Genomic DNA, 14,489 nt, shown 5'->3' with positions numbered 1-14,489 from the left:
CAGCAAAAGAAACTACCATCAGAGTGAACAGGCAACCTACAAAATGGGAGAAAATTTTCACAACCTACTCATCTGACAAAGGGCTAATATCCAGAATCTACAATGAACTCCAACAAATTTACAAGAAAAAAACAAACAACCCCATCAAAAAGTGGGCGAAGGACATGAATAGACACTTCTCAAAAGAAGACATTTATGCAGCCAAAAAACACATGAAAAAATGCTCACCATCACTGGCCATCAGAGAAATGCAAATCAAAACCACAATGAGATACCATCTCACACCAGTTAGAATGGCAATCATTAAAAAGTCAGGAAACAACAGGTGCTGGAGAGGATGTGGAGAAATAGGAACACTTTTACACTGTTGGTGGGACTGTAAACTAGTTCAACCCTTGTGGAAGTCAGTGTGGCGATTCCTCAGGGATCTAGAACTAGAAATTCCATTCGACCCAGCCATCCCATTACTGGGTATATACCCAAAGGACTATAAATCATGCTGCTATAAAGACACATGCACACGTATGTTTATTGCGGCATTATTCACAATAGCAAAGACTTGGAACCAACCCAAATGTCCAACAATGATAGACTGGATTCAGAAAATGTGGCATATATACACCATGGAATACTATGCAGCCATAAAAAATGATGAGTTCACGTCCTTTGTAGGGACATGGATGAAATTGGAAATCATCATTCTCAGTAAACTATCGCAAGAACAAAAAACCAAACACTGCATATTCTCACTCATAGGTGGGAATTGAACAATGAGAACACATGGACACAGGAAGGGGAACATCACACTCTGGGGACTGTTGTGGGGTGGGGGGAGGGGGGAGGGATAGCATTGGGAGATATACCTAATGCTAGATGACGAGTTGGTGGGTGCAGCGCACCAGCATGGCACATGTATACATATGTAACTAACCTGCACATTGTGCACATGTACCATAAAACCTAAAGTATAATAATAATAATAATAATAATAATAATAATAATAATAATAATAAAAGAAAAAAAATAAAGTAAAAGAAAATCAATAGACCTTAAGTAAGACTAACTAAGCAAAGCACACTATGGCAAGGGCAGTTACAGGCAGAAGCCCTCGTGCAGATAGGCCTCATTGGCTGGGCCCTAGGTGATGAACAAACTCAGCAGCAGAGATCAGAGAGCAGAAGGCATCTGCAGGTAGAAGGCACTGTGCAAGGAGCCAGGAGCAGAAGGCATTAGGAGGCAGAGGACAGTGGGAAGAAGGCATTCAGAAGCAGGTTTGGGACCTTCACAGGCAGAGGATACTGTACAGAGAAGTTTCACAAGAGGAATACGTTCTGGGGAGGAAAATCCACAGGCCGAACACAATCATAAGCAAGGAGCAGTCCCCAGAGGACATAGAGATGCATGGGTAGGGGACCATCACAGATACAAACCTGGGATAGGAAGGAGGAGTCATAGTAATGGAGGAGGCCCAACAATAGGATCGACTTGCTGTTTCAAAATGACACTCCCCTATTTTTCCTTTAGGTCTTTGTGTCACACTGTCACCAATTAAGAGTCCTACAAATACCTAGTTAGGAGCTACTGTTGCAGTCCTTGTCTTTTGAATTAGTAAAAGCTCTTCCTTCCTTCCCATTGTAACAAGATGAAGGCCAAGGTTGGGGTGAGAAAATAGCTAGAGGGTCACTAGTCCAATGGCCCTGAGGCCCCTACTCAGTGGTAGAAGGAGTTCTCGGAGTATTATGTCTATCTTTGGACTTCCTGATCACCTTTTCCTGTCCCTGGGTTGAATCAAGACTTGGATCGCATGCAGATTACATTGGTACACATCTAGAGGAATGAGTTGGAGTATGTGTTGGGGTCACCTTTGAGGAGGGCCTTTGAGAGAGCTTTCAGTGACCCATTTTCCTGTCTCCCCCTGGAGCTTTTCCTGGATTCACAAGCTCCTCTTTGGTAATGTCTGTGAGTCAAATCTGTTCTCAGCTGAAAGCATCTCAGTTTGGAGGCATTTTCATGGGCGGAGGGGAGGGAAAGGGGCAGCTTGGCCCTTGAAGTACTTCATGGGGGGTGGGGATAATTCAGGGACCCAGGATGCCCAAAGGAAGAGTGTGATTTCACACCTTCTGCTCTTTGCAAGCCTATGCCTTTTGGAGGCCTGAAGGGAGGGTGTTAACCTGGCAGGAACTATGTGTATTCAAAATTACTGTCAAGGAAGAGTTAGAGGGACCAGGGGTGTTTAAATGTGAGAAGAGTTGACCAAGACAGAATCTGAGAAGTATTTTCATCTATTTTAAGGGCTGGCATCTAGCAGAGGGATTAAAGACCACCAGTGGGTGACATACAGAAATAGACTTTAACTCAACTGAAGAATGCATCTTCTAAAACCACAGACAGCAGGGGCTTGTAAGGAACTGAGCTCCTGGTCACTGGAAGTGGGCACTAATGACTGGGTGGCTGTCTGTCTGCAGTGGTAATGATGAGGAGGATGGACTGCCCCCCTCCACCGCCACAATACAATATTCTTCATTAAGATTTGATGTGTCTAGAATTCCACAGTTCCTGTGCATGCCTAGTGTCCAGAGCTTGCTATTAAGTACTTGTTTACTTTTGTACAGAGAATGGCTTCAGGCAATAGGAATGAAGAAATCACACAGCTGAATACACCAAGTTATTACACTTCAAAAGAAAACTTTAACATTGACACATGTAATATCTTACCATTTATTATAATTGTGCACATTAATGTGGATTAAGTATGATTAGAAACACTAAGCAATTAAAAAGAAGCAAAAAGGTAATGCATCCCTCTTCCTCAGATCTGCAAAATTCTGTGCCTTTTTAGACATGAGAGAGGCTGTTTTGGATCTAAGTCAATAATGGCTCTTGCAAGATTTCTTTCAATATCTTGCATGTTGGTTCTAAAACTCCCTTAAAGGCAGACTATACCTTGAACAGGGGAAGCCAGCCTATCTTGGGCCTCTTTACCTTGCCTTTCATCCACTGGGCCTGCACTGAGTCACCAATGGGGTGACTTTTATTTCCTTCACTCATTCATTGAGTACCTGTGTGTTAGTGTCCACCATGTGCCAAGTCTGATGTTGGGGACTACAGCTGAGGAAGAGCAGTTGGTATTTAGTGTGGGTACATACCCTCCAGAGGAAATCCAATACAAATAAATGGAATGTTCCTCTCTGATCATTTGGCAGGAAGAACAAGTCCACAAGCCAATGTGCATAGGGTGGAGAAACTGGAGAAAGACGTAGACATTTTATAATTAAATCAAGAGAAGAGGCCCTCATTTTGTATCAGAAATACTCTAAGGTTGTTCTTCCTTTCAAGGAACTTACAGAGTGATGCTGGGCCCACAGATGGCAGAGTCCAGATGAACCTGAGCAGAGGGTCAGCTGACTGCATGGACAGGCTTACACCTGCTCAGCCATCCAACGAGTTTCCATGTCCCAAGTACCTGGGGCCCCAGCAGTTGCCACTAGCTTGAGGCAGAGTCCAGATAGGAAAATGGATCACTGAAAGCTCTCTGCTCAGATCCGCTAGCCCCCTGGAGCTTTTCCTGGATTCACAAGCTCCTCTTTGGTAATGTCTGTGAGTCAAATCTGTTCTCAGCTGAAAGCATCTCAGTTTGGAGGCATTTTCATGGGCGGAGGGGAGGGAAAGGGGCAGCTTGGCCCTTGAAGTACTTCATGGGGGGGTGGGGATAATTCAGGGATCCAGGATGCCCAGAGGAAGAGTGTGATTTCACACCTTCTGCTCTTTGCAAGCCTATGCCTTTGGGAGGCCTGAAGGGAGGGTGTTAACCTGGCAGGAACTATGTACCCTCTGCACAGTGCTTGGCACACACTGAGCACAAAATCAATGCTTGCTTTTGTGGGTGCTGCTCTGGGAAGAGCATGGGCTCTGTAGAGTTCTGCGCAATGCAACAGCCACCTCTCTGAGTTCCAATATCCTCATGTCTAAGATGGGATGAGAATATCACCTTCACGCATTACGGGGATTAATGCCATTACTTTGCGACAGTGCCTGCTATGTGGTAGAGCCTCAAGAAATGTTAGCTGCTTTTCCACCTCCTTAATCCTGCTGGGATCTATACACCCTAAAACCCACTTGGGAAGATTTATGTGTAAAGTTCAGGGAGCAGCATTGAGGGCAAATTAATCAGCTATCAAGATTCCAACAGACACAGATATCACTTCGATCAGTAGCATCCTAAAATCACATCCTACTGAATTTAAACCTAATTGTGTAAATTTTCCAACACATGCCAACATATCTGTAAGGGAACACTCAAATATAGTGAAAGGTGAGTGGAAGACAAAATGAAAAACTGCTATATAACTCAATCAAAAGCAACTAACTACTTTTACAAGTGTATGGAAATTAAAAAAAATAGATATGGCAAATAGACAAGCTAAACACTAGCCTATGCCAATCCCTAGCATTCGATGTCTGCAATTTACCCACCAGGGATCATCAAGTCTTCAACTTGGCCCATCATAAGCCTCAAGGGAGTCAGGACACACTGAACCCTACACTTCTGCCCACTTAAACTCATTAGAAAGCCAATCTGTCTTAGGGAAGCCAAGATGGAATTCTTGTTTGATCCTCTTTGGTTGAGCCTGAAATGAGATCATGGACGTAAAGCGCTTTCTAAGCTATAAGAAGCTACACACACAAGCAATTATCATAGCATCATTAAGATACGATATTGGATGTATGAAACTTCAACTTGAGAAGGGCAAAAGCATGAAGAAATCAAACAGGAAGGGAGGAGTTGAGGGAAGGGGAGACAGCAACTTGGGGCAAAACTGGGGACAGCCAAATTTGTCCACGAGTCATCAGCTTCTGATCAGCCTGGCGGGGGGGGGAGCGCTAAAAGAAAACAGAAGTAGCCATGAGACTGGAAACACATCAGCTAGAGGCCCTCAGGGTGGGTGACTGCTCCAGTCATCAGGAGTTACCGCCTAGCTCAAGGTGTCTTCTGGAGAGAAGACCATCAGCATGGAGCTAGTGGAAAGCCTGGTTGCTATTGCCTTCAAGGGATATATTCTGCTCTGTGCTCAGACACCGTGATAAATTCCACTGGCTATGAGCATGCAAACACACATCTTCAGGCAGTTGTCATAATGTGGCCCAGAGGCTTGTTTCACTGAGCACCATGGCTATGCAGTCCTGATCTGAAGCTATGCGAGTGACAGTGAACAGAGAGCCCTGGACAAGAATCCAAAGACGTGGGGTGAGGTCCTGATTCTACCTGGGTTTCTCCAGGCCTCCTCCCTTTCTATATCTTTATTTCCTTGTTGCAAAACGAGGCTAACAATAGCGGCCCAGTGAGTATCCCAGGGTAGCTAGAGGGCTCGGCTCAGGTGCTGGATGGAAGGTGTGATTTGGAAGTGTCCTCATAGAGGGCCTTTGTCCAGGCCACCTAAGATCTCAAAGTATCACAAGGCATAGGGACATGAGAACATAAGGCCCCCTGAACATAAGGAAGAGCCAAGAAAGATAGCTGTGTCTGGGGCTGAGACTCCAGGAGAGACCAGGGCGCATCTCTACTCCTTAATGAGTCTCTTGGCCACTTGTCCTTTGCAGTGCCAGCACCCACCTAGAAGAGCTTCTCATAGCATTTCCCACAGTGAATGGTGTCACGGTGAATGAAGATCTGATCCAGGAGATCGCCCATCGGTTTACTGCAAATCCCACACTGAAAAAAAAAAGCAAGCTGGAGGTCAACACACAAAGCAAAGCAAGAGGAATGAGTGGAGTGGGAAGGGGATGCCTGAACAAGGTGGGCGAGCAGCTGCTGTGAGCCCGTGGCACATCCTGGACCTCAGGACTTGCAAACATCACAAAATAATACAAAAAACATCACCAAATAATACAAAAAAAGCCTTTTTTTTTTGGTAGGGAGTAGTAAGTACAGCTAGCAGCTCAGCTACTTTCAAGGGCCAGTGGGCAAGCAAAGGGGAACCTGTTTGGCATGATTTGACCAGAAATGTGTCACCCAGAGGTGACACCCTAAATGGACTGGAACCAACAACCTGGGGTTACAAAGTGCCACACAACGTGGAGAATGGGGACCCCAATGGCACTTAGAATAAAATCCAAACTCTGTGCCCGCCAAGGCCTACATGATCTAGCCCACCCTGTCACTCATGCCATTCTCTCACGCAAGCTAGAACACTCTAGTGCTTCTGCCCCAGGGCCTTTGCACTTGCTGGCCCTCTGCCAGGAATAGTCTTTCCTGAAAAGACCTCTTTTGTCTCCCCTACAGTACTAAGCATGCAGAACCACCAACATTCATCTACTCTCTTAGACTTGGAAGCTCATTCAGCTCCCAGTTGTGCAAAGCCTCTGTGACTATGTGCAATTGTATATGGAGATCAAGCCTTCTCCACAGTCTCTGAACCCGTAAGACTCCTGCACTCTACAAAACGTTCTTAGCAGCACGTGATCAGGAGTTACCGCCTAGCTCAAGGTGTCTTCCACCTCTTTCTTACCTTAAAGCAATATTCATGGCAGCAGATACCAAGATGTTCTAGGGTAATCTTTGGACAGTCTCGGATCTCATGGTTGCAGTAAGTACAGATCCCTCCAGTTGTCCTGTGAGATGAAGAACAATAACCCGGTGGTCAGGCTGGTGTACAGACCTCTGATGTGACACAGCCAGACCTTCCGGTTTGGTGCAGCCAGGCCCAGGTTTGCTGTCAGGATCCCCAGGCTGCCATCGCTTTCTGTAGTGTGCAGCACAGCCCTGGGCCAGATCAGTTCTCAGCCTGCTGTAGACCTCTGCATTATTTCCAAAAACTAGTCATGCATATTTTTCCAGCTCACAATGACATGTCTCCTGTAGGTGTCCTGATATGATACTTATTCCAGACAGTTTGCCTCCCCCTGACCTTCTGCTTAGATTATCCGCTGGGGCCTGCTACCCTCTAGAGCAGGAAGACCAATGCCTTCTCCTATAGGAGACATGTCATTGTGTGCCCTGCCTGGCCCCATGTCTTGATGGCCCTTCTCCTCATGTCTGGGCCAACTGAGCCCTGCCCCTGCCTATACTCCTGGACCCACCCTCCATGCTCTGTCTGTAGAGCCTACTTAGATCCGACACTGAAGTTCTAGATACTGACTCCTGGGTTGAGCATCTTTCCAGTTCCAGGATGCCTGTTTCTGAGAGTCACCTCTGCTTTTCTTCCTCAGACTGGACTTCCTGAAAGTGACTGTTTGATATGATCCTACAAGCCAAAATTCAGGGTACTTTCTTCCAGAGATTTGGGTCTGCTTCTGACAGGAGCCCAAGGGGCGGGGGGACATTAACAGTCTAGATCCACGTTAGCTCTGTCGGAGGACCCAGAAGTGCCACGGGCAGCTTGGGTGTGGCCCACCATCCTGCTGCTGGCCCAGGGTTCACTCTGGACAGCAGTGCTGCTGGCAACCCTTGCCCTCAGCGCAGCCCTGCTCCTCCTGCTTCTTTCACCACCAGCAGCACCAACTCACAGCTGTTCTTTGTGCGTGTGCATGTGTGTCTGTGCATATGCATGTGTGCAAGTGACTGAGATTGTCCCTAGAGAGTCCCCTTCTTCCTCCAAGCCTAGCAATGGATCAGTAATGACTGATTCTGGATTTAGTAGTTGTGCAATGGAAAGGGGGGTCCCTAGAGTATCTGCTTTGTCACTCCACTAGAATTGGAAGCCTCATTTTTACTTCTGGTCAGATTTGCAAGTTAATGAAGTGATTGATTAGGTTCTAATCTGAAGGGCCCCTCCTGCTGACATGAGTCATCTGGGCTGTCAGACACCACCACTTCCCTTCTCAGTCACTGTTGGTATCTACCCTCTAGTCTTAGCTCAATTCAAAGGCTTTAGTTGTCACAAGTGTGATATCCCAACAAGGGAAGCACTACCCTACGGTAGTGTCCTTCACCTTTCTGCAAATGGATTGGAGGCTGCAAAGCAGAAGACAAAAGCAGACAGACTCAGCAGGAACTCTCCCTTCCCTGTTTCTCCTCTGTAGAAGTGCAAGCTCCGTGCTAAGAAAGTCAACATACCTCTCAGAGTATGGAGTGCTGCCACATGGAGGCTTCTTCTCCATGGCGAATGAGTCCTCAATGCTGCTGACGCTGCAGGGAGTTTGATAGGGGAGAGGAGGGCAGAGATGAGAGCGAAATCACTATCATAGTTAATTTTCTAATTAACCTTTGGCCACAAGCTGAGACATAACTACGATGCCAGTCGTCATAAATGACTTGGTGCCACAGGGCCCTTCTATGAGGGGGCAAAGGAGACCTTTCACAATGAGGGAGATGATCGGGGCTGGGTGGCTAGGATTCCTGAGGTTGTATATGCCAAGGGGACCCCACTGACCAGTGGGAAAAGAGCAGAGCTTTCCTCCCCACCTATGATATAATGTGACAGTCACCAGGAGCCCACTCAGCAGAAATCAGATACTGGGAATGAGAAGAAAGAAGGGATCATTCTGGTATAATACCTGTGCTTGAGTTATGGGGTAGAATTAGGGGGTGCAGACAGGTTTGGAGTTTCTTTTTGGGGTGACAAAGGTGTTCCAGAATTGGATAGTGATGTTTGCATAACTCTGTGAATGTACCAAAACCTTGGGACTGTACACTTTAAAGGGTGAATTATAACTCAATAAGCTGTTGAGAAAAACCACCCTAAGGGCCTACAGGTGGTGAAAGCAAAGCTCAGAGAGGTTGAACATCTTGTCCGAAGTGATCCTAACAGGGGGGCCTGAGCTGGGGCTTGAACTTGACCCCCACAGCCATGCTCATCATTCCACAGCACCAATGAAAGCCAGTCCAGAAGCCCCAGAGGCCCAATCCTGAAATAAGGCCAGGATGCTCCTCTCTGTTACTAAAATCCTCCAGTGAGATGACATGTCATAAGAAACATTCTAAGGGATCTCATCTCAGTGTGGTAGGTGGCAATACACTGAGGTGACATGGAAGTACCCCTCCACATGGCATTACAAAGCAAGAAAATGAAGAGATGATCAATGAAAAGGGGAGGCTGAGGCGGGTGGATTGCTTGAGGTCAGGAATTCGAGACCAGCCTGGCCAACATGGTGAAACTTCATCTCTACTAAAATACAAAAACTAGGTGGGCATGGTGGTGGGCGCCTGTAATCCCAGCTACTAGGGAGGCTAAGGCAGAAGCATTGCTTGAACCCAGGAGGCACAGGCTGCGGTGAGCTGAGGTGGCGCCACTGCACTCCAGCCTGGGCAACAGAGGAAGACTCCATCTCAAAAAAAAATTAATTAATTAAAATAAATTAATTAATTAAAATAAAAAAGCAAAGCCACACATGTATCAGGAACTGCAGTCACATGTGTGTTCAAATGAGGCAGTCTGGCGTGACAGAAAAGAACATGAGGGCAGAAGAGAAGAGCTCTGTGATCAGAAAGGAAATAGGATGAGCTAGTTGGTCCCTAGGGCTCTGCCAGCTCTGTCAAGAGGGGTGCTCTCAGCATTTTACAAAATAAAATAACAAAGACAAGCAGAACAGAATGGCAGTGAAAATGGTGTGCAGGATGAATTCACCGGAAGGGAGAACCCAAAGGTGCCCAGTTCAATAGAAAATGCATCAATCCCATCAGAGGGCAACTACATCACTCATCCACTTGACAATTACCCCGAAGCTACTCTGAGTCAAGCCCTGGACAAGGAACTGGAAATGCAGGGATGAGAATATGGGAGCCGGCAGGAGAAGGCCGACATGGAAGGGTTTGGGACACGCTCTTACTTGCTATAGCGTGCAGATACTGGCTTCCCAGAAGACACTTCACTAGCATTCACGTACTCCTTCACGAAGAGAATCCCTTTGCTGTAGAAGGAGCATAGAAGAAATCAGAGGTACACCAGAAGATTCCAGGGAACCAGGCCTGACCCACAGGAGTGGTTCAGGGCTGGGGAGACCCAGCCTGGTTTGAAGGAAGTGAAAGAGCTCATGGGAAGGCCCAAGGTAAAGGCACTGGCACTGCTGTGGACTCAGGCTACAATCCCAGGCCATGAGCGTCTCTTGTTGTGTTTGGACTGAGGGCCCCAGAAAGGGGTTTCCTGCAACCAATGACAATGTGCTGTCCTCCTCCATGCAGACCTCAGTGACCCCATCTTCTCCCCAGGCTTCTATACTTCTACACTTCAGTCCTGTGGGCTTTCCACCCCTAATTTAGGGCTGTGTCGTCTTTCCCCTCTACCCACAACCAAGATATCCTCCAAGCCTTAATCCTACACTGTGAGTCTTTACCACTCAGCACTTCCCAGAAGGTACTCAGCTACTGTGCAATTTCCACCTCACATCTAACCTCTCCATTCTCACTCCTAGAGTCCAGAGGCCTAGAGGTTGCCTCATCCTGGACTGGCCTCTGCAGGACTGGAAACAAGGTCTGCATCATGCTGGGCTCAGGATGGCCCCAAATTTGCCCCCATTTCCATGCTGCACACTCCAGCCTGCTGATCTGATGTCTGCAGAGGCCCCCTTGGATATGCCCCCCTCCCGCCCCCAACACACACACCTCACTGAGCAGCCTTCCTGCAGTGACATCCCTTCCTGCACCCTGACAGGTGGCCAGGAATGCAGGTGAAGCAGTGGGTATGTGAGAGAGACAGACAAACCTCATGTTGAAATGTGATTCCCAGTGTTGGAGGTGGGGCTTGGAGGGAGGTGACAGGATCATGGGGGGATCCCTCATGAACAGCTAGCACCATCTCCTTCGTGAAAAGTGAGTTCTCCCTCAGTTAGTTCACACAAGATCTGCTTGTTTCAAAGTCCGGGCCCTCCCCTTCCTCACTCTTGTTCCTGCTCATGCCACGTGATGGTCCTGCTCCCACTTCGGCTTCCACCATGATTATAAGCTTCCTGAGGCCTTTGCCAGAAGTCAAGCAGCTGTTGGTGCCATGCTTGTGCAGCCTGCCAAACTGAGCCAATTAAACCTCTTTCCTTTATCAATTTCCCAGCCTCAGGTATTCCTTTACAGCAACACAGGAATGCCCTCACACGCCCGGCCTTCACGAACTTGAGCTGGCTTCCCAGGCATGGACCCATGAATGGCAGAGCCACATCCACTAGCGCACTAGGAAGTACCACTGCAGCCTCTTACAGAGATAGGAAAAAGGAGGTGTGGGAACGTCTAGGCCCGTAGATGGGAGTTTATATTAGGGGACTAACACTGTCCTGTGTGGCCCCTTGGCTAATAGCCTGCTAGAAACTGGGGAAGGCACTAAATGGGAAGCAACATGGAACAAAAGCCAAGTCCTTTACCGCCAAGGAGGAAGTGGCGGAGGAACATCTCCCAGGTTGCTAGATAGCCCTTCTTACGTGGTAGAGCTGGAGTCCAATTCACTTGCGGGGGCTGGAATATAAATGTGAGGCTGCTCAGAAGTGGCAGTGACAGTGACAGTGACCATGCAGCTCGAGGGGCTCCTCACCCTGAAAGAAATAAAGGGAGGGGTTATGTTAACCTGGGAGCTGACACCTTCCAGGGTCAAACAGGCTTTTCTGAGCCTAACCCTTGAGCACTGCTCTTGAAGGTTCCTCCAAGACCAACAAATGGAACTTCTCACTTTACAGATAAGCAAACCCAGGCTAGGTGAGTTGAGACATGTCCCAGGTCACATCGTGAGTCGGTAGCAAGACCCCAATCTTCCAGTGTGCACTCAGTACTCCTGACTGCAGCCAAGGGCCTTGGCCTCTGTGATTCACTCAGTTAGAGTGGAATCATGGGGCTCCCGGGGATGTGACAGTCAGGGGGGCGCAGAAGGGGAAGACACAGCCCAGCTCACCTCCTCACTGGATGGGACGGTCCCTTACTAGGATCAGCTCCTTCTGCCACTCTGCAGGGAACTCTCTAGAGAACACAAGGCCAAGGGGCAGAGGACCAAATGAAATTAGGCACCATTGAGGAGGAAAGTCACATGCACCTCATTCCCAGCAGAGGCAGGAAACTGACCGGTGTCAAAGTTTTTCTGAACCTCCACACTTCAGCTGCCAGATACGGCCCTTGGCCTGGAATCCAACCTCCTCAGCAGCCCAAAAGGGCTTTTCTCTGGCCAAGCCCATATTGGCTCTCAATCTGCCTGCTCCCAGGCTATGAGCCTCATTACCAAAGCTGCCGTAGCTGTCTACTGCAGTTCAGGGCATGATGCTGGGCAGCACCACTGACCACTTGTTTGCACCTTCCAACTTAAGTCTGTCCACCCTCCAATGGCCTGAGGCCAGCACTATGGGTGCACACTGCCCTGGGCTGATTCTGGCTTTTCTCCAACATGCTGCAGCTCAGATCATACTCCAGATATGGCTGCCTCCATCTGGCCCAGGCTACTGGGTATTGTCCCCTTGCCAGAGAATCCAATGCCTAAGATTACAACTAGTTGAAGAGTGGGGAAAGGGAAGAACAATCGTGGTCTAGCATCTGCCTAGCTCTCTCACCTCATAGTCTCAAACTATATCACGTGCCACTCAAGGCATACAGACCAGCCTGCAGTTCCCCTGGACTTGCCAGGCTCTCATATGCCTTTGCAGACAACATCACCTCCTCCTCTGGGAAGCCCTTCCTGAGGGCCTGCCCTCCTACCTCACCTCAGTGTACCCAATCATCCTGCACCTGTTCCTGCTTCACCCTGTACCTGTTCCTGACAAAGAAATACACCATAGAGACTGGAGGAGGTGGACTGAATGGGAGAGGAGGCCCCACAAAAATCTGAAAAGACACATGGGAGATAAAATGCAGACAACGAGTGAGAAAAGGATTGATTCTAAGAGGAAGGAAGGAAGACCTCCTACTGACTGAACAACTACCAGGTGTCTGGTATCCTGTGATCCATGTCAGCAGAACACTGAAGGGGACGGCGGAACTGAAGGGGCAAGGTAAAACAGAAATTCCCTGGAGCTACTTGGGAAGCTGAGGCAGGAAGATCACTTGAGGTCAGGAATTCAAAAACAACCTGGGTAACACAGTGAAACACCGCCTCTTAAAAAAAAAAATCCCCTGGGCATCCCCCCAGGACTGCAATGTGAGCAATAGGAGCCCTCCCAATAGCCTCCTCTCCCTCACCTACAAGACCCTACAGGGCCCAGCTCCTGCCCTCTGCTCACCTCACCCCGTACCCTCCAAGCACAGGGCTCATTGTTCAGGCCCTCCTCCCTATCTTCTTTGTCCACAATGCCTCTCCCCAGGTTCTTTGGAAGGCAGGCTCCTCCAGATGTTTCAGGTCTCAGCTGAACTGTCTCCTCCTCGATAGAAAAGCTTTCCCTAACCATCCTTGCTACCACACTCTGCCCTAACCCCTCTCCATCAGAGCACCTGCTTTCTTTCCTTCCTGGGATTATCACAAACGGAGGGGCAGTATGGATGCCACAGCGATGAACAGTACACGCTCTAAACTCTGTCTGGATTCTAATCTCGGTTAGGCCACTTCCTGGCTGCAAAACTGCCAGCAAATTACTTAACCTCCATCTGCCTCAGTTTCTCCATAATAAAAGCACCTCCTTCCTTGAGTCGGTGTGAGAATTAAATGAGTGAGTCCACATAAGGCATGGAGAACAGTGCCTGCACATTCTCAGCACACAGCAGGTGCTAACGGTTATTACGATCATGCTTATTCCTTAGTGGACTGTGTGCTCTTTGAGGGCGGCTGGATGGGGCCTCAGCCATCGTGTTCACTGTACACATGGCTGCTCACGGGAGGCTCTTAGTATGCAGCATCTCTAGCCGGCGGCCCATGGCTCCTGGTTATTCCCAAACTGATGGCCACTTTGGGAAAAAAAAAATCTCTGGGGAACAAAGGGAGCTCTCAAAAGACACGTACACCTTCTTTCACCATCATCAACTGCAGCTCCAGGCAGTGATAAAACAAGGACCTCTGGCCTCACACAGAAAAGGACCAGAGGGAAACTGAGGCTGGCTGCTGGCATGCATCCCATGCGTTAGGTTTGAGAGACCAGAGCCAGGCTGAGGAATGCAAGAGGTCAGCAAAAATTGTCTTTGCTGAGTTCCTTGGCAAGATAAAGCTAGCACAGCCCTCTCCTCACCCTGTTCCTGAAGCCACCCTATCAAAGCAATGGACCATGGCAGGAGAGTAAAGGCAGAGCCAGAATACTTCATCGGCAGGGACAAGATGAGGAAAGACTGGAAGCTGGTCAAGGGAATGACCTGGAACTGAGAGACAGAGAGAGAACAGAGGTCACAGCAAGGCAATGGGTCAAAATCAGTTAAATGGACAGGACAATAGCCACAAAACACCAGAAATAAGGACATCTTGAGAATGCAGCCAGTCCTGCCTCGGACTGGAAGCCTCTACCACATGTCCTGCCAGTGCAAGAGCCAATAGGTGGGTTCCCAGTGACCAAAGCTAGATGTGAGAGCCAGAAAATTCTGTCATAGAGAGGGAGATGAAGTTCACCTGGCAGGAATGGGTAAAATGTCATCAAATCATGGCATTGTCTCCTGCCCTCTAGGCCCTGCCCAT

The 14,489-nt window shown here is 48.3% G+C and overlaps 1 protein-coding gene across 21 annotated transcripts in view; it reads right to left on the bottom strand.

Annotated features, from left to right (window-relative positions):
* Positions 1 to 2,702: 2,702 nt before the first annotated feature.
* The window catches only part of ZNF185 (zinc finger protein 185 with LIM domain), a 77,844-nt gene continuing 66,057 nt past the window's right edge, over positions 2,703 to 14,489 (bottom strand). For all 21 annotated transcript variants that reach the window (XM_063721117.1, XM_024241007.3, XM_024241013.3 and 18 more), the window contains 6 exons: positions 11,341 to 11,451; positions 9,766 to 9,846; positions 8,054 to 8,125; positions 6,507 to 6,609; positions 5,612 to 5,710; positions 2,703 to 4,881 (listed from right to left, as the gene is read on the bottom strand). In XM_063721117.1, coding sequence (XP_063577187.1) covers positions 5,612 to 5,710; positions 6,507 to 6,609; positions 8,054 to 8,125; positions 9,766 to 9,846; positions 11,341 to 11,451 — 466 coding nt within the window. In that variant the 3' untranslated portion in view covers positions 2,703 to 4,881. The remainder of the gene's footprint in view (positions 4,882 to 5,611; positions 5,711 to 6,506; positions 6,610 to 8,053; positions 8,126 to 9,765; positions 9,847 to 11,340; positions 11,452 to 14,489) is intronic.

This window comes from Pongo abelii, chromosome X, assembly GCF_028885655.2.
Source record: "Pongo abelii isolate AG06213 chromosome X, NHGRI_mPonAbe1-v2.0_pri, whole genome shotgun sequence".
Classification (NCBI taxonomy): domain Eukaryota; kingdom Metazoa; phylum Chordata; class Mammalia; order Primates; family Hominidae; genus Pongo; species Pongo abelii.
The sequence above is the reverse complement of the archived record's forward strand: the minus strand, read 5'-3'. Positions and strand labels throughout refer to the sequence as shown.